At 40.0% G+C, this 24,265-nt stretch overlaps 1 protein-coding gene across 2 annotated transcripts in view; it reads left to right on the top strand.

Annotated features, from left to right (window-relative positions):
* LOC110064639 (uncharacterized) overlaps positions 1-22,519 on the top strand; it is a 38,695-nt gene extending 16,176 nt beyond the window's left edge. The window contains exons 13-40 of one of the 2 annotated variants that reach the window (XM_089286341.1): positions 226-357; positions 838-947; positions 1,612-1,689; positions 2,759-2,894; positions 3,667-3,774; positions 3,880-3,960; positions 4,644-4,757; positions 5,913-6,137; positions 6,438-6,517; positions 6,713-6,872; positions 7,083-7,155; positions 7,862-7,950; positions 8,373-8,475; positions 9,292-9,401; positions 9,968-10,065; positions 10,233-10,325; positions 10,824-10,932; positions 11,430-11,555; positions 12,045-12,146; positions 13,496-13,621; positions 14,193-14,246; positions 15,232-15,297; positions 15,850-16,044; positions 16,729-16,817; positions 17,205-17,291; positions 17,739-17,810; positions 18,522-18,587; positions 19,793-19,880. In XM_089286341.1, coding sequence (XP_089142467.1) covers positions 226-357; positions 838-947; positions 1,612-1,689; positions 2,759-2,894; positions 3,667-3,774; positions 3,880-3,960; positions 4,644-4,757; positions 5,913-6,137; positions 6,438-6,517; positions 6,713-6,872; positions 7,083-7,155; positions 7,862-7,950; positions 8,373-8,475; positions 9,292-9,401; positions 9,968-10,065; positions 10,233-10,325; positions 10,824-10,932; positions 11,430-11,555; positions 12,045-12,146; positions 13,496-13,621; positions 14,193-14,246; positions 15,232-15,297; positions 15,850-16,044; positions 16,729-16,817; positions 17,205-17,291; positions 17,739-17,810; positions 18,522-18,552 — 2,847 coding nt within the window. In that variant the 3' untranslated portion in view covers positions 18,553-18,587; positions 19,793-19,880. Of the gene's footprint in view, positions 1-225; positions 358-837; positions 948-1,611; positions 1,690-2,758; positions 2,895-3,666; positions 3,775-3,879; positions 3,961-4,643; positions 4,758-5,912; positions 6,138-6,437; positions 6,518-6,712; positions 6,873-7,082; positions 7,156-7,861; positions 7,951-8,372; positions 8,476-9,291; positions 9,402-9,967; positions 10,066-10,232; positions 10,326-10,823; positions 10,933-11,429; positions 11,556-12,044; positions 12,147-13,495; positions 13,622-14,192; positions 14,247-15,231; positions 15,298-15,849; positions 16,045-16,728; positions 16,818-17,204; positions 17,292-17,738; positions 17,811-18,521; positions 18,588-19,792 lie in introns of both variants that reach the window. The other variant, XM_089286334.1, reaches the window with a different exon arrangement.
* The last annotated feature ends 1,746 nt before the right edge of the window (positions 22,520-24,265 follow it).

Here is a 24,265-nt window from a genome sequence, read left to right as displayed (position 1 = left end):
AGAGGCACTGTGAGAGTAAAGGGTCTTGCCCAAGAGCACAACACAATGTCCCCGGTCAGGGATCGAACCCGGACCGCTCGATCGGGAGACGAGCGCACTAACCATGAGGCCACCGCACCTCTACCTCTTATAGAAAGGGGGCACTTATTGCAGGGAGGGCGCTAATTCGAATCTCTTTTCGGTATTTACGTTAAACGAGCGCCAACGTTTCCTTTTTTCTTCCAGCGCCGTAAAGTGTTTGGTTTCTTTGCTCTTGGTGTTCTTCTTGGCTTGCTGGTCGGTGCCGTGATCGCCGCCATCTTGGTGTTAGTAGTCCTTAAGTGTTGCGACAAAGGCAAGGTGGCTCCCTGCTACACGGTAAGGCCTGGGACTAGGGACTACTTACACAATGACTACCAGTCACATAGCAGAACGAGGAACTAACGAGCTGTTGTGTTCTGCACTTAAGCTGGAATGCCTCTCTCTTGTTTTACGATGTGATTATTTAAGTATCCCGCTCAACACAAACTAAACTTGTTTAGTTATACCAACTGGTACTCTAAACAGGGATAATTGCGGCTCCGTAAGATTGACATAGATTACGAACGACAATCTTTAAACAATAGAGATCTTTTTCAAGATGCGCTCTTGTACTGATCTAAATGTGGAAGCCAAGAAAAACAAAAACAAAAAAACACACACAAAAAAACGAACAAACAAAGAAACATACGTTACAAAAACCTAAACAAACAACAACAACAAAACTGTTTAAGGGTAATTTTCGCTGCAGGCTAGGGCGAGACACTTTCCAAGAGACATAAGGTCCGTGCTTCATGTTCTCTGTTCCTCTTCTTTTAGCGCTTCACTAACACCACTACCATGACAGTCCTGACTGGAGGGTCACAGTACATTTACCACGGAGACGAGCTGCCCGACAGCAAACCTGTAGAAACTCACAAAGAGACTACGTAAGTTGTGAAGAGTTCAAGGAACATGATAACTCTAGGACCCGTCCACACTATGCCGGAGGAATTTGAAATCGCAGCTCTATTTCTACGGTTAGGCCTAACGTCCACACTAACCCAGACCGAAATCGGAGCTTTCCGAAAACGCTGTTAAAACCGGAGGAATTTGAAAGCGCCGCCTTTGTGTTCTAGTGTGGACAGAAAACATTTTGAAAACGAAGCTTTTCGAAATCGATGACATTATGATAATTATACGATTTCTCTGCCAGAGTTTTTCTCAAGCTCATCTCCACATCTTTGCGTTTTCAAATTTCTCCGGCTTAGTGTTGACGGAAAACATCTGATGCGTTTTCAGAGTGAAAACACCGTTTACAATTTTATCCGGAGTAGTGTGGACAAGACCTAAGAAAACAGTCCTCTTTCTTCCTGACCTAAGTTTATCCTTTGTTCCAGAGATGTGTGAGATTGGATCGAAAAATGCTATGGTTACAGCTTAACTCTGCAGAAATCCGTGTTATGTCTCGAGAACAATTGTTGGTTAGGTTTGAATTTTCACGTGCGAGAAACAAAAAATCTTGAAGACATAACTGCTTTAACTGTGCAACTTTGTACACGACGATTCTATAGATTTCAAGAGATGATTCAAATCTTTTTTTTTTTTTTACAGCATTGTTCAAACAGACGAAAGCATTGTTCCTATTCTGTCGCTGGACAACGCCTCTCAAACAGAGAAAGAGTTAAATAGGTAATGAATCGCAACGCGTTGTTCACTTGTATGCATGACCGGCTGTTGTCAGTAAAACCTGTTTCAGTACCAAAGAATGAGAAAACTGGAAAGAGATGGAGATGATTTCATTTATCTACGGTTATCCTTTAAGACGGTGGTTGTCACAAACACAAAACGATTTATACTGTCACTGACTTGCCACCTCTTGAAAACAAATTTGTGTGCAATGGACAATTAAGTCGAGACTCCCAGCTCGTTTTGATGTTTCACAACTCTCCCATTTGACGCCTTTTTCATGTTTCTTTAGTCCAGTATACGCCCGCTTAAAATTTTCTTCTTGAGAAGAAAATTTTTGCCATCTTTGTATCGCATGATATAGAGGTTTACACTGGTACTACGGAAGGCTAACACTAGAAACTTCAGGAACGCAAACGTACTAGGGCGGTCATAAATTTACCTTTAGCAGCTTCGAAGTGATAAATAGCTGTGTAGTTTTTTTCCTTTTTTTATGATACAGAATTCCGTGAATTGTCTTTTTTAAGGTGGCTCCATAGAGTAATCATTTATGGCGTTGCGCACGCAAACGTTATGTTTTGAATACTGTTGTTGCCTTTGTTTTTACACCCAGTCCTCTTAAACTTATTGAATGCAACAGGTAGTGATAAAATAGTGTTTTCCTATCATCTCTGTTAAAATTTTGGCTTTTAGTATTGAATTATAAGTACCCAAGCGTGCGTTTTTGTACCGTTTATCAGGCGTTATTTCTGATCTTGAATTTTGTTCGGTGAAATCTTCCCAATTTTGTCACATGATGTCGAATCCGGTAGGATACGAATTTTAAACACCGGAAAAGGAAGGGTTTGTGCAGGTGAAAGAAAAACACTGACGTTTTTCTTTGAGCACGCAGATTACTTATTTTATGCTTTCGTCCTCAGCGCAAGATCGATCGTAACACTATGGAGAGCCACCTTAAGAGTCATTAAAAATGTAATTCTCCTGATGTACCAAATACAAAAGGGCTAAGAGGATAATTGAAGAAATGTGTTCAGTTGTTGAGGCATTGTTGTTTTGGTATTTTCGTCCGCAGCCTTGATGTGCAATCCACTGTCGCCCTGGATGTTGACTTAGAAACTCAGAGACAGAACATGTTCATCAAAGCACTCAAATTGTTGGCTAGGAAACTGCGTGTAAAGAGGGAAATATCCTCTGAACAAGAAAACAAAGTAAGTTCGTACACCAAGGGATAGGATATTTAGGCATAAATAATGCAAGCATTTTTACTTTTTTGGCTTATACCCAGCGCAGAAAAATGGGAAGGTGACTAACGTGGGAGTTTTTAAAGCCGCAAATTAGTGAAAGACATCTAGAAGTCACAGCGCGGGATTTAGCTTGAAAGCACAACATGCACACGCGTGTAGTGAGGACAGTGCAATATGCGCGCTCGTGTAGCAAAGGTAGTGCAACATGCGCGCGCGTGTAGCAAAGACAGTCCAACATGCGCCCGCGTGTAGAGAAGACAGTGCAACCTGCGCGCGCGTGTAGTAAAGACAGTGCAACATGCGCGCGCGTGTAGCAAAGACAGTGCAATATGCACGCGCGTGTAGCAAAGACAGTGCAACATGCGCGCGCACGTAGTAAAGACAGTGCAACATGCGCGCGTGTGTAGCAAAGCCAGTGCGACATGCGCGTGCGTGTAGAAAAAAGAGAACGACGTGTGCCCATACTACATTCGCTCAGTAGAGCCTGTGTTTTGAAGTGTTAACACCGTACCAGATGAGAAACGTATTCAGGATAAGCACACGTTATTAAAAGCACACAAATAAAAACGAGGTTTTACGGTAGAAGGATAGCGAGACACGTCAACGTGCTCTTGAAAATGTTCCATGAGAAAAATGGGAAGAAAAACCCCTCACTTTTACGCTTGAGTGAAAACAATCTTCACTTCAAAACAGCTAGGAACTCACTCAGTGTTCCTGATATTCAATTTTTCTCCAGTTTGGCTTGGAAATCAAGCAAGCAATCGGCGCTGTGGCGTTTAAGATGGCGGCGGAATATAAACGGAAATCCGCTGAACTGAGGAACAGATTGCAAAAGGAAGGAAAGGTAGGTAGCGAGTGACGGAGCGTTACTTTTGTCATGACTACTTTGATACTTTGATCAGCGTGCCTCCTGTTAGTTCCTCACTGCAGTTTGTGGTTATTTTTGTAGAGTCGTTTGGATGCCTTGCATAGAAAACAAAGAAAAGAGAGAGAGGAAACAGAAAACAAAATTAAAGGGCTTGTAAATGAGGTGAAATTATATGTTGTCTGTAGTTACTGTTTTGTAAGCCTTTACACAAGTTTTGAACAAATATTTCCTTGGATTGAGATACGGGCTAACCTCTGTTTTGCCTTGCCCCTACCCCTATCAAAATGCCCTTCAGTTAATGAAGAAAGAAACAAGGGAACAAATAAACGAACGAATGAACGAATGGAACCAAAGAACGAAGGAAAGAAAGAAGGGAAGGAAAAAAAGAACAAATAATAATAAAAAAAAGGGTGGAAGCAAAGGTTGAAAGGATAAATGACGGAGCGAATGAACCAGGAAGAACGCTAAAGGCGAATAAATTGCTTTATTAGAGTGTCTGTTTGCCAAACGAAGGAAAGCTGGGACGAACAAAGAAAAGGAATGGAAGGAGCAAAAGACGATACAAAAACAGAATAGACAAAAGAACTAAAGAACATTCAGTCCTGTTTGCATCAACGACTGTAACAATTATTTAGAGTTTCTTTTTAATACATGTTGTGTATAAGATAACATGTTTCTTTTGTCGATGCGAGGCAAGAGTGTATTTCCTTGATGCACGACGAAGTTCTCATAAGCAATATTGCACGAAAAGTATGACAACAAGTAAAGAGACTGGAAAGAAATAAAAAAGCCTAACACATTTGAATGGGATTCTCGGGTTTAAGAGTGGATTACTTTAATTTCAGCGGGAGAAGAAAAACATTCTAGAGCTCCTGAAGAGGAGGCAAGACGCTCAAGAACAGGAACTGAAACAGAATTTAAAACTGGAACAAGATGTGGAGATGGAAAAGCTTAGAAAGGTAAAAGAAACCAAAGAGAGACAAGAAAGGAACAATAACGAAGAAAAATGAACAGCGCCATGTGAAAGTGCTGTGCAATGACTTTCATTCGAGCGGTTAAACACCTGAACAATGCACTAAACAGTACTAGATGAAAGTACTGCTCAGTAGCTTTCAATTGAATGGTCACATACTATGCTTTCATGTACATACTCAAAAGTTAGAACCACCTTGAACAGTACAATAAACAGCACCACAACTACTGCTCAATAGCTTTCATTTGAATGGTCACACACCAGGGATTCATCTACAGACTAAAACGTTAGAACCACCTTGTGCAGTACAATAAACAGCACCACATGAAAGTACTGCTCAGTAGCTTTCATTTGAATGGTCACACACTACGCTTTCATCTACAGACGCAAAAGCTAGAACCACCTTGTGCAGTATAATTAACAGTACCACATGAAAGTACTGCTTAATCGCTTTTATTGGAATGGTTACACTAGGGTTTCATCCAGAAATTGGAAATTTAGATTCACCTTGGACAGTACAATAGTACCACATGAAAATAATACTCAATATAACCTCTCATTTGAATGGTCACACACTAGGGTTTTATCCACAGACTTAAAAGTTAGAACCACCTTGGCCCTTATGCAGTATAATAAACAGTAACACATAAAAGTACTGCCCAATAGCTCTCATTTGAATGGTCACACAGTCCGTTTTCATCTACAAACTTAAAAGTTAAAACCACCTTGTACCGCATAAAAAAACAGTACCACGTGAAAGTATTGCTCAGTACCTTGCATTTAAATGGTCACTTGTCTCACACACTGGTCGCAAACTACAATGTCTCTAACAGTTAGAACATGGAAGTACCTTGCACAACATAACAAACATAACAAAAGTATTTGTCAATAGCTTTTATTGGAATGGTCTCGCACTAGTGTTTCATCTACAGTACCACGTGCAAGTACTGCTGGATAGCTTTCATTTGAATGGTCACACAGTAGGGTTTCATCTGCAGACGTAAAAGTTAGAACCACCTTGTACAGCCTTGAAAGTTACAGCTACACTACTTGTTTAAGGTTTCAATGTGAGAAGGAAAAAGGGTTACATTATATTATGCCATTGATTTTGACTTTTGCTTAATTTTCTTTCTCGTTATAGGAAGTATCAATCAGCAAGCGTTTTGCTTTGAAAGAGTCTCAGAACAAACTGATACAGGACTTGATCAAGGACTCCAAATTGAATGAGGAACAAGCGAGCGCCATCATGAAGAATCACCTATCCAACATGGCCGCCATTGACAAGGCGACGGACGAGGAACGAACTAGACGTGTTATGGCGCTAGAGATGAGACTAGCGGAGAGACGGGCTTTGGCGAGACAGAAAGTGAGTTACCGCTATATGAATCCGCTTTTAATTATGATTGTCTCATTGCATTGTTGTGGTGGCGCGGTGGCCTCATGGTTAGTGCGCTCGCCTCCGAATCGAGCGGTCCGGGTTCGAGCCCTTCTCGGGAACATGGTGTTGTGTTCTTGGGCAAGACATTTAACTCTCGCAGTGCCCTTCTCCACCCAGGAGTAGAAATGGGGTAAAAATGGAGTAATTATCTTAGTCATATAAATAATTAATTTATTAATTTATTTAGTAATCGTTAATTTGTTGTTTCTTGTGGTACTTCTTTAATAGCAAGAGGAAGAAGAACGCAAGAAGAAAGATTTGGGAAAGCTTGAAGAAAACCAGGCTGAAGCACTAGAGAATCTTGTCAGGTAATGTTGTGCTCCTCTTGTAATGCTGTTCCTTCTGTTTGAGTGTTCACGGTTTCTAAGCGCAGGCGCAGTAGAAGCTGAGAATGCTCTTAATGTAAATAGCTTTTTTTGTGGTTGGTTAATGCCACAGCTATTTCCTGTTACATGTACATCTTTTGAGTCGTAAAATTCTGTTTTATCATTGTGCATCTTTAGATCATCCAATCTTAACTCCGAAGATACCGCCGTCTACCTTGAACGCTTCAGGAAAGAAGTGGAAGTTGTGGATAATAAGCTTGCAAAGGACAGAAAGCGACAGGAACAGAAATTACACCAGAAACTGACGGCACTCAAGCAAAAGAGAATCGAGGAAAAGGTACTATATCTTACATTCGCACAAGAATTAACAATTCCCAATTTTAAGGTGTAAAACGGCGGGATTTTTTCCAAGGTCGAAGAGTGCTCAAAACTTACTTTGGTCTGGGTAATTTTGCTAACCATCTTCTTTCTGCCAAAGCAAGATTTTCTTAAGTTGTGTTCATAGCTTCTCCTGTTATCTCGCTAAACTAGTTTAACTTGTTTTCAGGCGCGCGAGCATCAACGGCAGATGAAGGAGTTTGAAGATCAACAAGATGAGAAATTTGAACAAGTAGAAATCGGTAAGCAGGAACTTCTCGTTGGAGGTACATCTACATTCTCAGTCTGTCACCATTACCGTTTGTTCTCCACAACTTCCACTTTTTCCTTCCCTTGCTTTCATCGTTTGTTTGTGTGTTTGTTTTGCTTTTAGAGCGGTTTTCAACTGAGTGTCGTAAAATCAAAACCAAACCAGTTACTTCCCATCTTCGGAGACCTAGGGGCAGCTTACCAATATCAGACTACTTGCCCAATTCTCAAACCGTAGTAAAACCAAAACCAAAACCAAAACCAAAGTAATTACCTGATTACTTTCGACAATCAATTTAAAATCGGTCTATGTGAATGCTGAACAATGTTTTCTTAACATGATCATCAGAATTCGGATAGTAACGCATCAAGTCGTTTACCATGTTACGGAACTCTTGCAAGGGAGAACCTTTTACTTATGAGAGCCTACCGACCTTTTAATTATCATGTCTTTCGTAAACGACAGTATTATACAATCTTCGCCACCGAAACTTGATCATCACTGAATTTTGAAGCAATTTCACAGCGAGAAAGGTACGGTCTCTCGATAGCAATGACTTAGTTACTCTACTACTCTTAGTTTCTCTTGTCGCAGAATGAGAATAAATAAATAAATAACGAAACATAACTGAATATAAGTTTGTTCTTATAAATGTAATGTGTTCTTTGAAACCTCATAGATACTCTGTTTCCCTTCAGACACTGTGGCCGCGATAAGTGAAAAGCAGAAAATGTTGCAAAAACAGCGGCAAGAAATCGAAGAAATAGAAAGGAATTCAGACAGAGAGGTGAGCTTTGATCAGTAACGTTTGCTTATCGTTTCTGCCCCGGAGACGTCACAGACGAATATAGGGCAAGGACCAGAATGTGTTTCTTATTTAGTCACGATAAATGTATGCAACTCTGAAAGCTCAGGAAGAGACTTTGAAATGAAGGAGAAAAATTAGATTGCTTTTTAGAGAAGAACGGATAATGAAAAAACTGTACAAGAATGAAACAACAGACAAGAATCATAAATTTAACCTCGAAATGTCTTTTGGTTTTTCACCATCAGCATTCACTGAACAGATTCGAAGTAAATTACGAATTCCTTGAATTGTAGGCGCTGATAACTAATAACGAGGACAAGTTATTGTCTGACTCTGATTGTTGGAAGTCGCACTCTTATTAGTAGATGTGAACAAAATAAAATAATTCAATTCTCCCGTAGGCTGCCGAGGAAATTGAAACTCTCAGAGATCAACAGTTGCGCGAAGGGCACCAGATGATTAAGAACAATGTCCAGAAAATGTATCAAGAACTAGTGAACAAAGGTAACCATGATGGTTTTTCTTTTAAATCATTGAACAATTGTTCGCTTTTGGGATTACCTACCCATTGTCACTTGCATGTTTTCAGTTCTTCTGGGGCGTTAGGATAATCAGCGCCATACACCAGAATCTTGATTTGTTTGATCGGCTCGAAGTGTTCTAGTGCGTCACAGTAGATGATGACGCCTTCGTTAATTCGAACGCGTGTGCTTCCCAATCTCTTCCTTGGAGTCTTCGCCCCTTACTGTGCAAGCTTGACTAGCGACTCTGGAGAGCTCGGTTACTGGCTTGATTTTGATTGGTTTTAAAGCAATTAAAATGAGCGGAAGTAAGACTCAAGCGACTCGATTGCTACGTGTGTTCGTTTGCGAGGCATGCGCAATTCAACCGGAAGTGCTATGTTTTCGGAGCATTCAATAGAGCATTCAAGGTCACTCGTTCCTAGGCCGCCTGTCAAGGGCAACGAAGATTCTGGGTCCTGGCGTACTTCCCTGATATACATACTTTGTACTATCTTTCTGCTTCCTATTGTCTTGCAATTTTTAAGAGTTTTTTTTTTTTATTGTACAGTATTTAGGAAACTGGGAAGTCTTTGGAATCAGACCTGAAAGGAATTCGAAAGTTTTGCATGGGTACATTGTTAGATTTTGAACCCTTCTTGTTAAAAGTTGTTTCAAATGTAGACGCGCTGATATATACAGTCTGACCTGTATTATAACGGGCACCCTCGAGACTTGGCCGTATAATAGTGGGTGGCCTGTTAATACAGGGCCGTTATATACGGGTTCGACTGAAGTTGCTTTATTTCGATGGTTGCAGGTTTATCCGAGTCTGAGAAGGAAGCCATTTTGGAGCGACATATGGCAGATGTTGCTATGCAGCAAGACGCTAGAGAACAGGAACGAAGGCGGCAGAGAGAAATGCTTGAAGTTAGTTGGTTAAATAATACAGCGAACAAGTAATTCAGTTTTTATATTACCACCCAGAAACGGCCTCGATTTGTTTTTCCACGCTCGGTCTAAGTAGTGACTTCAGGCTGAATTTTTGCGCTATTAAATTCTGATTTGACGATTTGTAACAGCTAGTACTGTATTCACAACCGATAGAAAGACAATTTTAACACAGAATTGCGAGAGTTTTGAAGTAATATATCAAACAGATATATTAGGAAAGACCGTGTTTGACTACATATCCAAACACCGAGAAGAGAGTTGGAAATAGAATGCGCATTGAAGTATTTTTGACGAGCTTCGAGGTGTTTGAAAATGTGGTCAGACGCGGTTTTGGCTGTTTGATATATATTCTCAATCGAAACTGAAACCAAGGAGACTCTTCCTGACCTAACTAACGACCACTCTTCTTTTTAGAACAGTGGTCGTTTTCTGAGGTGTGTCGTTCGTAAACTGCCTTTAATTTGTTCAACTCATAAACTCTCAACTCTCCGTTCTCAGTTCCTTTTATTCTTGTTAACAATTTGATTGGTCTGTCTTTTTAGAAAAGATTGGAAAAACAACGCGCCGCCTTGGAAAAGAAAATGAAAGAGGAACAAGCTGAGCAAGCTGAAGTCAGAAAACAGGAGGACAAGATAGTGGGGTTAGGCTTCAATTTTTTTTAACCACAATAAAGTCTGTTTTAAAAGCTGATATTCTTAAAGGGTCGGTATGGAAAACTGATGATATAGGTGTATTTGCTCATTGGCAAACTTTGTCAAATCTTTGGAGTTTTTTTTCGTTTCTTTTTTTTTTTTTTTAACTTGACAGAGATTTGATAGTCAATCAAGTGGCCATGTCGGAAGAAGAAAGAGACAGAATCATCCAGGAGCACGAGAGAAACCTTGCTGAACTAGAAAGCAGGTACTGTTTCTTTGCAATCACTTGTGTTTACTCCATCTTTCCTTCAAAGGTTGAAGTTTTCAAGTTCAGGTTTCCTAATCCCTCTTTATCTGTATTCCACCCTAACCATTCCTGTTCCTCTTTGGCTCATTATAATACGTTAATTTTTCGGAATTCCCACCTTTAATTTGTCTTTATTTTTTTTCTGCAAAAAGATATCGATTGAATTGTTTTCCGCGCGCTTTTTTGTCCCGTAGTTGGCACTCGATCACGTAGGTGTCCTATTACAGGTATCTAAGTACAACTTTTTTTGTAATTTGATACTATCCCATTCGAAATCTCAAATCGGCCTCGGGCTGCGTGCTTGCCCGATTTTGAAATTACTTGGGGGTTGCCCCCTAAACTGTACTCCACTCCATCCAGTTACTATTACTTATCGTGGACTTCAATTTCTCGATCCGAAAATAGGGTAATTTTCAAGAAGTGAGCCCTGATTCTTTTTGTTCTTTTTCAAACTAGTCTCACTTTGAACAAGCTACGCCAACGGCAGATGCTGGAAGACAAACTGGCAGAGCGAAGGAAAAGAAGAATGCAGCAGTTAGAACAGAAGCAAATGAACGAAACGAAGGTATTGGCCGATACGCTTGGAGCGTTGACTTCGTAGCTGGCTTATGACATTTATAATTCGCACACGATTGGTCAAAATAGGTCATGTGACGCGTTCCCCCGACTTAAACTCAGGGATTTCCCCGAAAATACCGCTATTTTGTACGGCTTTTTTTCTTTACGCGAAGTACCCATTAAAGAAATTGCAGCCATCACCATCGATTATACGAAATCAGCAACACTGGAGGTTTAAACAGCGTCAGGATCGTAGGTCCAATTTTTCTCATTGTAGAATGAGTTTATTTTATACCAAAGACTCGTATGTGTGTTGTGTGCCCCTTCAAAATGTTGGCAACAAATTTTTTTCTTTCTTTTTCCTTTATTTATTTATTTATTTGTTTATTTATTTATTTATTTATTTATTTATTTATTTATTTATTTATTATTTTCGTTGTTTCTGTTGACGTAAGAAAATCAGATTCATTTGATTAAGTACTAATTCGTGAAATTATCTTTAAGGACCGCGATTACGGTGACAAGATTCTGGTTGAAGGTGAAGATATCGAGATGATCAAGAAACACGAACAAGAAAAGATGGCTGCCATGAAGGAAGACGAACTTCAAATCGAGGATGAAATGGAGGCGGTATGGGTTTTTACGTGTCTACTTTGTCGTTTAGTTTGACCTGCACCTTTGTAACACCTTTATTTTGATTCGTTCTTGTTAATCCGCACCTCTTTTTTTCGTAGGGCTAGGGGAACTCTTTGTGTTGTTTACCTATCGCTTCGTTTGGCGAGTTATAAAGAACATTGTAAGCAGTGCAGGTCGCTGTTGGTTGTTCAAGCTTCTAGCCACTCGAAGTGCTAGGTAGCTTTGAGCAAGTCTTTCTGTCGCTTATTCGCTCTCTCTGTCCTTTACCTTTGCGCTATGTACGTATCAGTTTGTCGGCTGTTAAACTCTTTGTTTCCCAGACTTTTTTTGACTTTGATTGGCTAAACAACAAGTCAAGAAGACAACGAAACTATCTTTATTGCTTGGGACTTTGTGTCATTAGGAACACTTTTATTTCGCTCGTATTGCGTGCCTATTTTTGCTCCACATATTTCGAGACTACATTTGTTCTGTTGGTTCCAGGTTCGCGAAGAAATGCTCGCTGAGAGATCCAAAAGACTCGAGGAACACCACGAGAAACTGGGTGCTATAATAGCAAAACTACAGATCGAAAAGGCAAAACAGGTACGTATTCGATGTGATGGTTACCTGAAGTTATTGTTGGTTTGCTTTTCACCTCTTTGTTAGTAAACACGTCGCTCAGTTCGTAACATTTGGAACCTTAACGCACATACGCCGGCAAAGGCGGGGACGATACCTATTAAAAAATGGATATTATTCTATTATTATTTATGGATTCGTACAAGTACAGGTGCTTAACAATAGGACATAAGTCCCCTACTTTGTTTAATACACCCACACCCAACCCCCTAAAAAATATCACGAAAAAACCCTTCCCTGACCCGACTAAACTACAAATCATATAATCTAAATAACACAAATACAATCTAAAATATACTAATCAACTTAACAAGCACAGACAAAGAAAATATTAACACGGCGACACTTAGGACAAATTAATTTAAAAGAACGAAAATTGTCACCATCAAAAACATTTAAAAGTCTAGTAAAATAAAATGACTTAAGTTTACTTTTAAAAGAGCTTATAGTGTCTGAATCCTTGATATTTTCAGCTAAACTGTTCCATATCAAAGTTATTCTGTTGAAGTAAAAGTCTCGGAAGGAAGACGTACGACAAGCGTTAGTCTTTAAATGCAGCCCTGGTGAAGCACGGCGCGTGTTGCCCTTTAGAAAAGAAAAATAATAACTAAATTCACGAGTGAAATCTATATGCCCATGAAGACACTTAAAAAAGAAAACTAAGTCAAGATATTCTAACCAGTAATTAAGTGGTAATAACTTAAGCTTGATTAGACGAACCTTATAACATAGGTTATCATTAAGCTTCTGATTTTTGCAGTTATCGAGATCTGTGCAGTATGTCTGTATAAAACCTTGGCTCTGCAGATCGAATATGCTTCGGATGTGTTCAGTTTCAAGTAGTAATATAAAATGTTAGCCGAGAAGCCCATAGCAGACTAGAAGTTCAGACTAGATGTCAATACGACTGATATTTATTAAAAGTTTCCAACTGTGTTTCTTCGTCTTTTGTTCATGTCTCGATATTTTATTGTGAAAGCGGCAGAGTTCTATTATGGTATGAAAAATGGTTAAAAGAGAGAGTTTATACCAATGCCGTCAGTGTCAAAAGGGCTAGGTCGCGCAATTTTCGGAAATTTTAAGGGACGTTTTCCATTATTGGTGTTTAAAATAACTGCTAAACAACTTTCAAACCTTATATTAAGTGAATCATTGCACGTGAGATACTTAGCACCATTTGAGGGGCTTGGTTATGTTAGGCCAGCCTTACCCCCCTTCCCCTCGCCAACGCCTTTAGATACCTATTCAACGTTTGTTACGTTGCACCGACTTGTAGAATCACGACGCTAAATTTCCCGTCCTCTTCGAAACAGATCTCGAAGATTGCTATGCAGCAACAGGCGTTGGGTCAGCTTCAAGCCGGGCTTGTTGATGAATTGGAATCCAAAGGAACATTCAAGGACCCAGAGACACAGAAAATCATGGAAAAATACCAAAAGGTGTGTCTTACTTTTCACAGTGTTCCTTAATTGATAGTTTTCTGTATTCTCATTGTCTGTCTTCTTGATAATGTATGTTAGTGTAAGGAGAAATGGTACTGGGTTGATCACCGTTCCTTTTCTTGTTTTCTGTTTTTAATACGGTTGGATAAGTTGATCGCTTAGCCAGAAGTTTTCTTTATTTTTTTCGAACAACCTTCCCCTAAGTAGTGGGGGTACTTATTGATTAAAAATGGACAATGGTCACCGAAGCGAAATCAAATAGGTTACAGAATTAACGATAGCTAAATATTTCAAAGAAAAAAGGACTAAAATCTCTGCAAAAGTCCTTGGGATTCTAAACAAATCCCCGACAAGTGATAATTTTATATCAAAATGTGAAGGCATTAGTCATTTTTACAGGCCCATCACCCAGAGCAACATTTGAATATCGGGCTTTGGTTGTCTGTGGGTAAGGGGAGGGAACGGAGTTGGGAGAGATGAAGAGGGGAGCTCTATGTCTCCAAATGTTTCAGCAGGGCTGTATATTACACTTTATATACCCCGATTTTTAACATTTTATTGTTTTTAGGACACCAAAAACCTGGAAGAAAACTTGAAACTACAGAAAGAAAAACAAGAGCAGGTTAGCGACATTTTGTGATCCAAACTGAAGTGAAATAAGACATTCCGAGGAAGCGATGTATATAATATATTTAAAATCTTTGATGGATATTTGTGTTAATGTTCCTAACCCATAACCCTTACTATAATTATACACAAACAAACAACACAACCAGAACATTTGTGGGGAAAAGGGGTAAGGGATGAAGCACTCCAATAAAGAATTCTAGGTCACTTTTTCCTAGGGATGTAAGGATCGCCCTGGGGGTGATAATCCCCCAGGGTACTCAGTACGAGGTGGTAATCCTCAAGAGGGGGTGATAATCCCCCAAGGGTACTGAGTGAGAGGTGATCATGCTCTCTAGGGGGTGATAATCCCCTAGGATACTCAGAGAGAGGTGATAATCCTCTCTAGGGGGTAATAATCCCCAAGGGTATGGAGAGTTGATAATCCTCTCTAGAGGTCGCATCCCCCGGGTTAAGGAATAACTTCATTGTCAAACTTTATAAAGTCATTATTTGGGGTTACTGTCTAAACCTTAGTTCTCACTGCAATACCTTTGTATTCTAATACATGTACCAGAGCTACTTGTATTTCAAGGAACACATATCTACTTGTCTCATTTCATAGAGAGAGGGATAAAACAGGGAAGGGTGGGAGGGAAATTTTGGTTCTGCGAATGGGAAAGTGCAAGAACTGTGTTGTGCACGGCTGAGCATGTGATTATACAGTGCAAGATTTCACGTGCATGGTAGATGCTGATTGGCTGAGCGGGATCATCCGACTTGAGTAACTCATATGTGGGAAGTGATCCGTGACCAGAAGTGACCTGATTTTTTCTCTCTCCTGGGGTGTATGGTTAGACATTAACTATAATTTATATTTTGGTATAAATTGGCTTAACATTAGTAGTTCAGTTTTTTTTTTTTGTTTTTTGTTTTTGTTTTTTTTTGTGGCTAGTCAAACATGTGTTGTTTGTAAACTGGTTGACCGTGTTTTCATATAGGTGTTGAGAGAGCGGCTTCAACAACGAATGAAACAACGCGAGGAAACTCTTGTACTGAAGCAAAAGGTAAATAGGTTATATAATTGTAAAATGGAGGTAGCTCTAAATTAAATGATTATGAAATGTAATTGTTTTTCTAATTGAAAGCTCAGGTGATTATCATATATCTTCATATTAATTGGCCAAGGTCGTGTGTTTTACAACGTCCACAATGTATGCCCATAGCAAGAAAACAGACAAAGAAACAAACAAAAATCAGAGCGTCTAAGAAAGAAAAGTTGTTTATCGCTAGACTTTTACAGCTGCGGTGTTCAGTGTAGTTTGTATGTGAAGTGAGTTTTAATCAGCGTTTGGAAAGGCGTCTACAGCCGTATGTTAACTGCTTGGTGACTGAATGAAAGAGAAAGCAATGTGTTCGCAGTTATGTAGAACGAGGGTTGGCAATGTGTCGCATTCAAGAGAATGCAAAACGACTGTAGCAGAGATTTCTTTTCCACACAGCAAGTTAAACTGCAAATTCAGTTAACTTCGACTATCTCACCAGCTGCGTATAAAGAGTAAAAACCAGGATTGTTTAATCGCACCACATTTTTAATTCATTGGTTCTCTTCTACTAAGGACGAGTTATCTCAATATATGAGCAATCTCAATGTGAACAACATGGCCATGAAGTTAAGGAAAGCAGCTATGAAGGCAAGGCATCAGAAAGAACTAAACGATCTTAGAACCCGGATGCAGAAGGAGATTGACCAATCAATTAACGAGTTAAAGATGGCGTCTGACATCAAAAGAATGCAGGCAGTAGAGGAACAGGTAACTTGATTTTCTGAATTTATTTAAACTTCCAACGTTAGAAGCATTTTGTACAGCACAAACGGAAAACTGTCGGTAGAAAATTGCAAAACCCTGACATGAAAAGATCTGTACATGACTGATACTTGTGTGCTACCATTCAAATAGGCCAATTTCGATTTAGTTTAGAGGGTGGGGGGAGGGGGGGGGGGATGGTAAAGTAGAAGAAATGACATCGAAGATTGATACCCCAAGAATTTTAGAATTTATCGAAATTGGTCTATTAAAGCCTCTGTGTAGTACTTTTCATGGGGTACTGTTTCTTACACGGTGGGTGTATTAATTACGTCTGTGGACAATGTTTTAGTGTGTGACCATTCAGATAAAAGCTATTGAACAATCTTTTAGCGATGTGCTGTTTGTTTTTCAGTGGCATTGAGGCGTTTTTAGCTGAGGATCTTTTTGGAGTGTTAAATAGTTGTTCTGTGAATGAAAAAAATAAAACTAGTGTGGGTTTTGTAGGTTTTTACATCAAGGGGGGGGGGGGGGGGCAAGAATATTGACATTAGACGAGGCATGGTTTTATATTTTCTTAGGAATCTTAGGACTTGTGACGGTTCCGTTTGTTAATATGTATTAAAATAGTTTTGAAAAGTAGCTGCAAAATGGAGCTAGAGACACCAACTGCTTTTTTTTCTTTTTCAGAACATAAAGTTGATTTCGATTTTAGTCCAACAAGGCAAACTTCAAGAGGAAGAACTGGAATCAGTGCTCAAGTTTCTGTTCCCCGCAAAGTAAGTTCATATCGCAACTCACTCTTGTTAATCTTTGCTCATCCTTGGTGCATTGAGAAATTTCTTCTATGTTGAAGGACTCGTTGATCTAGTCCTGGCACTAAGCAATACTGGACACATGTACATGAATTTTCTGCTCTGATCATTTATTCGTGGCACGGTTCGATTCCCAAACGGTGTTTGGTACAACCTCGTTCCCGAGGTTCTCTGTCCTCTTCCAGGAGAAGACCCTGGGAACGAGGTTGCGTTTGGTATGGAAGTGTTAAATGGCTGAAATCGATGCTGAACAACTTCCAATATCCAAACACTAGTTTCATTGCCATCTTTTAATTACTAGTGGTTGAAAATTTTAGACGAGTTCCAACAACCATGACGGTTTCTTTTCAGGTCATCGAACGAAATTGACGAACTCCTATCTAAGATATACGGCCCAGGCCACACGAAGGAGAGCAAACAGACCTCTCTTGATCCAAGGTGAACTTCTAAAAGACAGACGTATTGTATATAGTGATTGTGTTGTCGCGATATAAGTTTAAAACGGAATTTTGCTTTACTGAGATCGTGATATGTCCGCACTGAATTTGAGACTGGCGACGTTGGGCAGTATAATGATTGTGATTGTCCTGGTGTTCACAAGCTTGCCTTCCTTTGACCAATATTGAGTTAACAGGTAAACGCCAGGGGAAAAAAAGACGAAAAGAGAAGAGAAAAGGAAGGGGAATTGGAAATGTGACAGAGAGATTTCGAGGGAAAGTAACGTAACGTTTGAAACGAACTGAGATCTGTGAATAATTTCTCTAGTCAGAATGAGAATTACAATGATTGTCTAGATGTCCAAGAACGTAAAAACCAGTTAATAACTAGCGATTTAGAAGGGTTGATATCTAGGCTTATATCTCTCGCTTTTTATTTGCTATGCAGAAGACCAAGTGCATTGGAGGCCAGGATCCGTAGGGCAAGTGCAGCCCCTATAACAACTCCGCCTCCAATACGGTATGTGTAGCCAGCTACCTTTAAAGTTCCTTTGATTTTTCATGTGCTGTGGGTCATTACCAAGCTTTGAAATTTCAGACAAAAATTCACACAAAAGGCAATCATCCTTTCGTCTGTTAGAACATTGTCACAGTTACTTTTTCTTTTTGGGGTTCTGTATTCTCCATCTTTCTCTTTATTTGTGGTACGCTCTTTTTATTGCTTAGGCAAAAAATGAAATTCTATGCTGTAAGCAGTTAAAATGCCTGACTTGTTGATGCCGCAAGCTTGTAATCTGACTGAAAATGAAGTACAGGCGTTAAATAATCGATACGCGAGGTCAATAAGTAAGAACTGCAGCGGAAGCTTAGCATCACATTAAGAGCTATGTTAACCTTGCTTGATGAAACTTGCTCATATCGGCGAAGAAAGTTTATCGTGATATCTGGCGTTATGGTTTTGTTTTCAATAACTTTTTGCTGATTTTAAAATTGTGAAGCAAGAAGCAAACATATATTCAAATGAATAATATTGACGATTAAGAAAGTTATTACAAACTCAACTCAAACTCTTTCCCAGGGTCTCTCATCTTGCCACCCTCACGGGAAGATGAGAGATCCTGGGAACGAGGCTGCAACAACCACCTCAACAACAGCAACTGGTAATTGTTTCTATGGTTACTTGATTGATTGAGTTACGTGTACAAATGAATTGTAATCTCACTGCTTTCAGTGAGGTTCCTGATCCGAATCACAACCAATAAGAAGACAGCTTAAGGCACGGACGTGACATGCACAGGTCAGTTAGTGTGTGACGTCGAAATTGTGAACAAATCACGCAACTTTGTCACGCAATGACTTTTTTCGTTTAAATCGTTTTCTAACAAAGCACCTGTATCATCGCTATCTTACGTTTTGTGTGACCTTAACAATGCACAAGCCACACAAACAGATTTTGATTGTGAGTTTATTCGTTATTTGAATATTTGCACTTGCACCTTGACGTACAGGTTAGTGTGTGACCTCCACAATGAGCAAAAATTACGCAAAATTGTCACGCGCACTGAATTTAGTTTCACTCTTAATCACCATTTTTGAAACTAGCACGATTGATTTGACGTAATAAGGCACCATTTTTTTGACCCAAGAAAAAGACTAACGGATTAACAGACGCAAAAGCCTAACTGCTGTATTCTAAATGCTGCACTTAGAACTGACCTGTAACGTCTCTGCTGTAAGATAAATTTTATGATTTACTACATCTTCTCCTTCTATAGCTGTTATTATATCCGCTTTGTCTTGTCTACGTGCAGCTCATTATCCATACCACTATTTGTTCTGATGTACTCTGTTCTCTTGTATTGTCCTGTCTCATAACTTTAGTTCACCCTGCTCCCCTGTTCATGCTGTTTTCGCCCTTTTCTGACCTTTGACCTACACCTTAACAAACTCCTTATTGCCATCTCTAGATTATTTCGTTGCAAAGAGTTAAACCCGAGCCTCTTCAGCTCATTAACCAATCCGAGAAAGAGACAGAACGTAACGGGGGATTTTCAGATTTTGAGATTCCAAACTAATTTCAGGGTGCAAAGTCATTTTATTGTTGTGTTTGAACACAGAAAATTCTTTCTTGCAATGACATTTTTTTTTCTTTTCCCACGCTTGTCGATTGCACTCTTCCAACGTGAGTGGTCAGCTCACGAACAAACGCAGCTTAGTTTTATCTTCTGTCGTGTTTTGAGAGTTTTAAATCAGACTTCCAACTTGATGTTTCCAACCGGTAAAACCTTTTTGCACTCTTTATTTTAGACGTCCGTGTTCTATTGCATCAATTGTCTTTTAGCCTGTTTTAAACATGAGACAACCTAAAATTGCATCTTGCCTCATTTGTTTGTCAATAATACCCAGTTTTAACGTTTTTCCTCGCCTTCTTTCCTTTTTTACTACACTCACCACTTCTATTGCACTCATCAGAGAAAAATAGGATTTTCTTTTCAATTGCAGAACACAAAGCAAAAAGAAGAAAAAATCAAAGAAAAAAGAACAAGAAAATAACGACCTTCCACCAATAAACTTTAAAAGTAGTAAAAAAGGATTTAACTTGAATGAATCTTTGCGTGGTTATCGCTCACTCACAGACGAGGAGCAGAATACCGCTCCAACTTTACCGAGAGTAGCCGACGACGAACGAGATTTACCGAGTGTTACTCAAAAGAGGGGAGCTTACCAACCTCTTACTGAAGAACACAACCAAGAACTGGTGGACGAGATGTTTGGCGACTCGCCGGAGAAGAGCCGAAAGAAATCAAGCAAGAGGCAAAGAAGGAGACGACCGAGGGAAGACGACGAGGAACCGGTTGCTTGAGAATTTGTAATGTAGTTCCTGTCGGGAAAAAAATGCATGTACAGTGAACCACCAATTCCTTTAACAGGAGGGGGGGACACAAATGGTGTCCGTAGCCGCGGGGGTGGGTTGCAGGTTGGTGTAACGCTTCTCTGGGATACACAGAAGAATGTTTCTCTTGTAATGTACATCCACAAGGGTTACCTTACAAAGGTGACTTTCATATTGGCAAAAGATTCAAAATCCAAAATAACAAAATCGCCGTTTTGACGGAGTATGGAATTTTTCGCACTTCCGTGGCACTTTTTATACATGTTTACCCCTGAACTCTCTCCCCTTTCTCCCTTCCCCCTTCCCCCCTCCCCCCTTCCTCCTCCTCCCTTCCCTCCACTCCCTACTCCCTGGAAAAATACGTACCGTTGAACTTCCAACCGTTTGAAACTGTTCACGTCCAGTGAGCGAATATTCAGGACTTAAATATTCAGTCTCTTCAAGTTAGGCATGCGGGATGCGGGATGCGGGATGCGGGATGCGGGATGCGGGATGCGCGATTCAAACGGCCAAAGTTCGGTTTTAAACCGCAATTTAATCTGGATGGCTGGACATGACCATTTGCGCAAATTTTACTTATTAAGTGTGAATATCGCAGTGTGGTCTTCTTGATCGAAACGTTTCTATGTTGGCATTCCAAATGCCACCTTAAAGGTACATTTACACAGGCAATATTTCGTGCATCTGATATTGCAGTTTTGTTGCAACATAGATCGCATGAGAAATTGCCTAATGCAAACACTTCCTCAAATGTGCTTGTCCAGCGACGTTTTAGCCCCAACAAGCGTTTTCGAATATTTCGAAATGATTGCGGCTACTTAACACTGTATCGATTCCTCGCAAGGGTGCAACTTCTGTGCAAGTCAATACCCAGTGTAACATGTCTGAACGAAAGGCTGAAAGGTACATTTTTCTTGAAGCCATGATCGGGCTTAAGAGAGACCGCCCGTTCCACAGTGCGCTGTCTATTTTAGGAAAATCAGCTGCTTAGCCGGGAGTCCCAATTTAATCCTGCACGTCACTTACCTTTGGATATACTTCAGTTTCTCCATCATCTCTTTATACACTTCACATCAATATTATCTTGATCCTAGTAATTGCTGTGATTTCTCTTTTCTTTAAAAAAAGAGAGAAGAAAAATCAACAAAGTTGGCCGTGATTGTTAATGGCTCAGCTATTTCGATTTGAATGTTGCATGATTTCATTTAATAACAAAAATAGAGTCAATTTTCAATCATGAGGGATCTTCCCTCGAGAATATGAGGTATAAAAACCGCATTCTCTTCTTCCATTATCCATTTCGCTTTATTGAGTTAGGGCCTGTTTACAAGGAGAGAGGGTTACCCCAGTAAACGGGTTACCCTAGCAAACGGGTTACCCTAGTACGCACACATTTCCTCTTTTTTTCTGCGTTCTAGGGTTACCCTGGTAGGCGGGTTAACTTTTTCCCTTGCAAACACTCCAGGCAGGGTTAACCCGCCTATCCGGGTTAACTTTCTTTGTTTCCAGACCCTTTGAGTGTAACCGCGCATTAAGTTGTTCCGGGTTGTAGGGTTACCCTACCTGTGAAATTTTGCTTGTAAACCCGGGCTATCTTTTGCCCTCCAGCTAGGGTTAACCCGCTTGCTAGGGTAACCCTCCCTCCTTGTAAACAGGCCCTTAGATTTTCCCACAACAGACGAAGAAAGCGCCGTATGCTTCGCTGCGAGATCGTCGATACAAACATATTTTATATTCTATTTAAATACAGTAACGTATAACCTTTCGTATAATTTTATTTTAGTAAAGAAAAATATTTAAAGGATGTAAATCTGCACTCTTACAAGAATTTATCTTAAGTTAATTTAAACCGTTTAAACTTCATGTGGTTATTGAAATTCAGTCTGAAGATGTACATTTAGAATATTGTAGACATGATGATAGATGCGAATGCAGCCATAACACTACCAGAAAAAAGACCTGAAAACATTTTCAGGCTTTGAACGGGATATTAGAATATCGCCTTGTGCTTTGTAGGTATTGTTGTATTTTATTGTTTCAAAAATGGACTGGAGTGTAAATAATCATTTTATTTTGACAGAGAGCAAACTGGTGAATTGAATACTTTAAAGCTGGCAAGTTTTAAAGTGAACTTTTGTACAAAGGACGTTATTTATTGCACTAAACAAGTGTGCCATATGTTCTCGTTAGCAGAGTGTTCAATTAAATGCTTAGCTTGTAAACAAGCCTCACAATTTTTTAGTTTTAGTTTTTGCCCGCATTGCAAATGCAGACGATAAGTGTTGATATGTATTGCAATTTCATATAACTCAATAAAAATAACGTTTTCTGCCTAATGGTAAATTATATTCCAGATATAAGGTAATTCGTCTGAACTGCATGGCGCATCCTGTGCGCGATTTTCCATTAGTGAACGCATGCGCACGAGTGCGTGCAGCTAATGAATCAATCACTGGCTTCCTCTTGGGGGCCACCCCCAAGGCAGCCACGGGAACCTAACGGCATTTGTCGAGATTGTCAGATATTTGTTGCCCGAGGGTGTGGGGGGAAACATCACTTTTGTTCACAGAGATTGAGTCCCAGGGGGCAGACCCTGGGGATTTGCTGGTCAGCGGTATACCCTATCGAAGATTCCCGGATGTTGTTCGAGGTGGTCACTTCGCGTCCTCGTCGCACGAGCCGTCGCACGAGATTTAGGGCTTGAATTGACCAAGTTTCGTCGACATGCCTGTTTACAACGCTTGGAGCTCGGAAATAAGAAGAAAGCTGTTCTGGTGAATTCTTTAGAAGTAAAGCCAACTGCACTGAAATACAACAAACTTTAAATGAGGGTCTAAGCGGAGCAAATAGCTGGTTTTTGTGCCTAAAATTCGTACATTTGTGCGTTAACGGGAACACTGGTCCTTATCGTTGCACCCAGGGGGGCAGGGTATTTGTCAGAATTCCTCTGCTCTATACCCTGGGGGATGTGATGAGGTTTGAAAGGGCATTTGGACAAATCCCCCAGAGTCCCCGGGAGTGGCCCACAGGGGGAGGCCGCTGATTGATGCATGACACCTACAACGTTAAGAGATTTCCTTTACTATTGAATTGCGCATCCCTACTGCGCATAATTTCACGCGTGATTAGCGCGCGCGCATTAAAAAAAATGGCGGCTTTTTGTTTACGGCTGGACCTCGCCAAGAGGTAAATCATCCTTTTCTCGAAAACTCGCAAGGTGCCCTATCACTTTTTTTTCTGTTGTTTTGAATTGAGTAATTTATTTCTCTGTGTAAAATAATTATGGACCAATTCTCAGTGTAGAACAACAAACAGTCGTCGGAAACGTGAATTTTGTAAGGATTTTTGGGTATAAACAAAGTGCTGTTGCTCCTAAACGAACCCTGGGACCCTTCATTTTTATCTCAAAATTTAAGTTCCCACAATGTATTATATAAACAATCAATAGGCAAATTTTGGCAGAATTTTAAGTGCGGGTTCTATTTTAGTGGAATGACCTTAAGCCAAGCTCGACAGCAAAGTTAATGTTTGTTTTCTCCTAAACGAGCTCGGTGATTCCAGCTCATTACTGCGCACATTAAAATTATGTGGTTAACCGCAATATACCGCGATTCAAAGAAAAGGTTAATATTCTGATGTATTCTGTTGGAATGTTGTAAAGCGCATGTAGAGAGCTCCTTAATTTACTTTGTAATTCAATTAAAATAGCGTGTAATGTGAGAGCGTGAGAGGCGCGTTGGCCTCATGGTTAGTGCCGGCTCGTCTCCTGATCGAGCGGTCTGAGTTCATGCCCTGGCCGGGGATATTGTTTTGTGTTCTTGGGCAAGACACTTCACTTTCGCAGTGCCTCTCTTCACCCAGATGCATAATGGGTACCGGTGAACTTAATGCTGGGGGGTAAATCTGCGATGGACTAGAATCCCATCCAGAGGGGGAGGAGAAATACTCCAAGTCGCCTCATTCCTATCTCATTACTAGAATTCCTAAGAGGAACCTCTGGGGGTCAAAAAAAACAAAAACAAAAACAAAAACAAAAAACAAAAACAAAGCCAAACAAACGAACAATACTAAAACGGCCATGC

This window comes from Orbicella faveolata, unplaced genomic scaffold, assembly GCF_042242905.1.
Source record: "Orbicella faveolata isolate gen_17 unplaced genomic scaffold, um_ofav_v1 contig_1, whole genome shotgun sequence".
NCBI lineage: Eukaryota > Metazoa > Cnidaria > Anthozoa > Scleractinia > Merulinidae > Orbicella > Orbicella faveolata.
The sequence above is the reverse complement of the archived record's forward strand: the minus strand, read 5'-3'. Positions and strand labels throughout refer to the sequence as shown.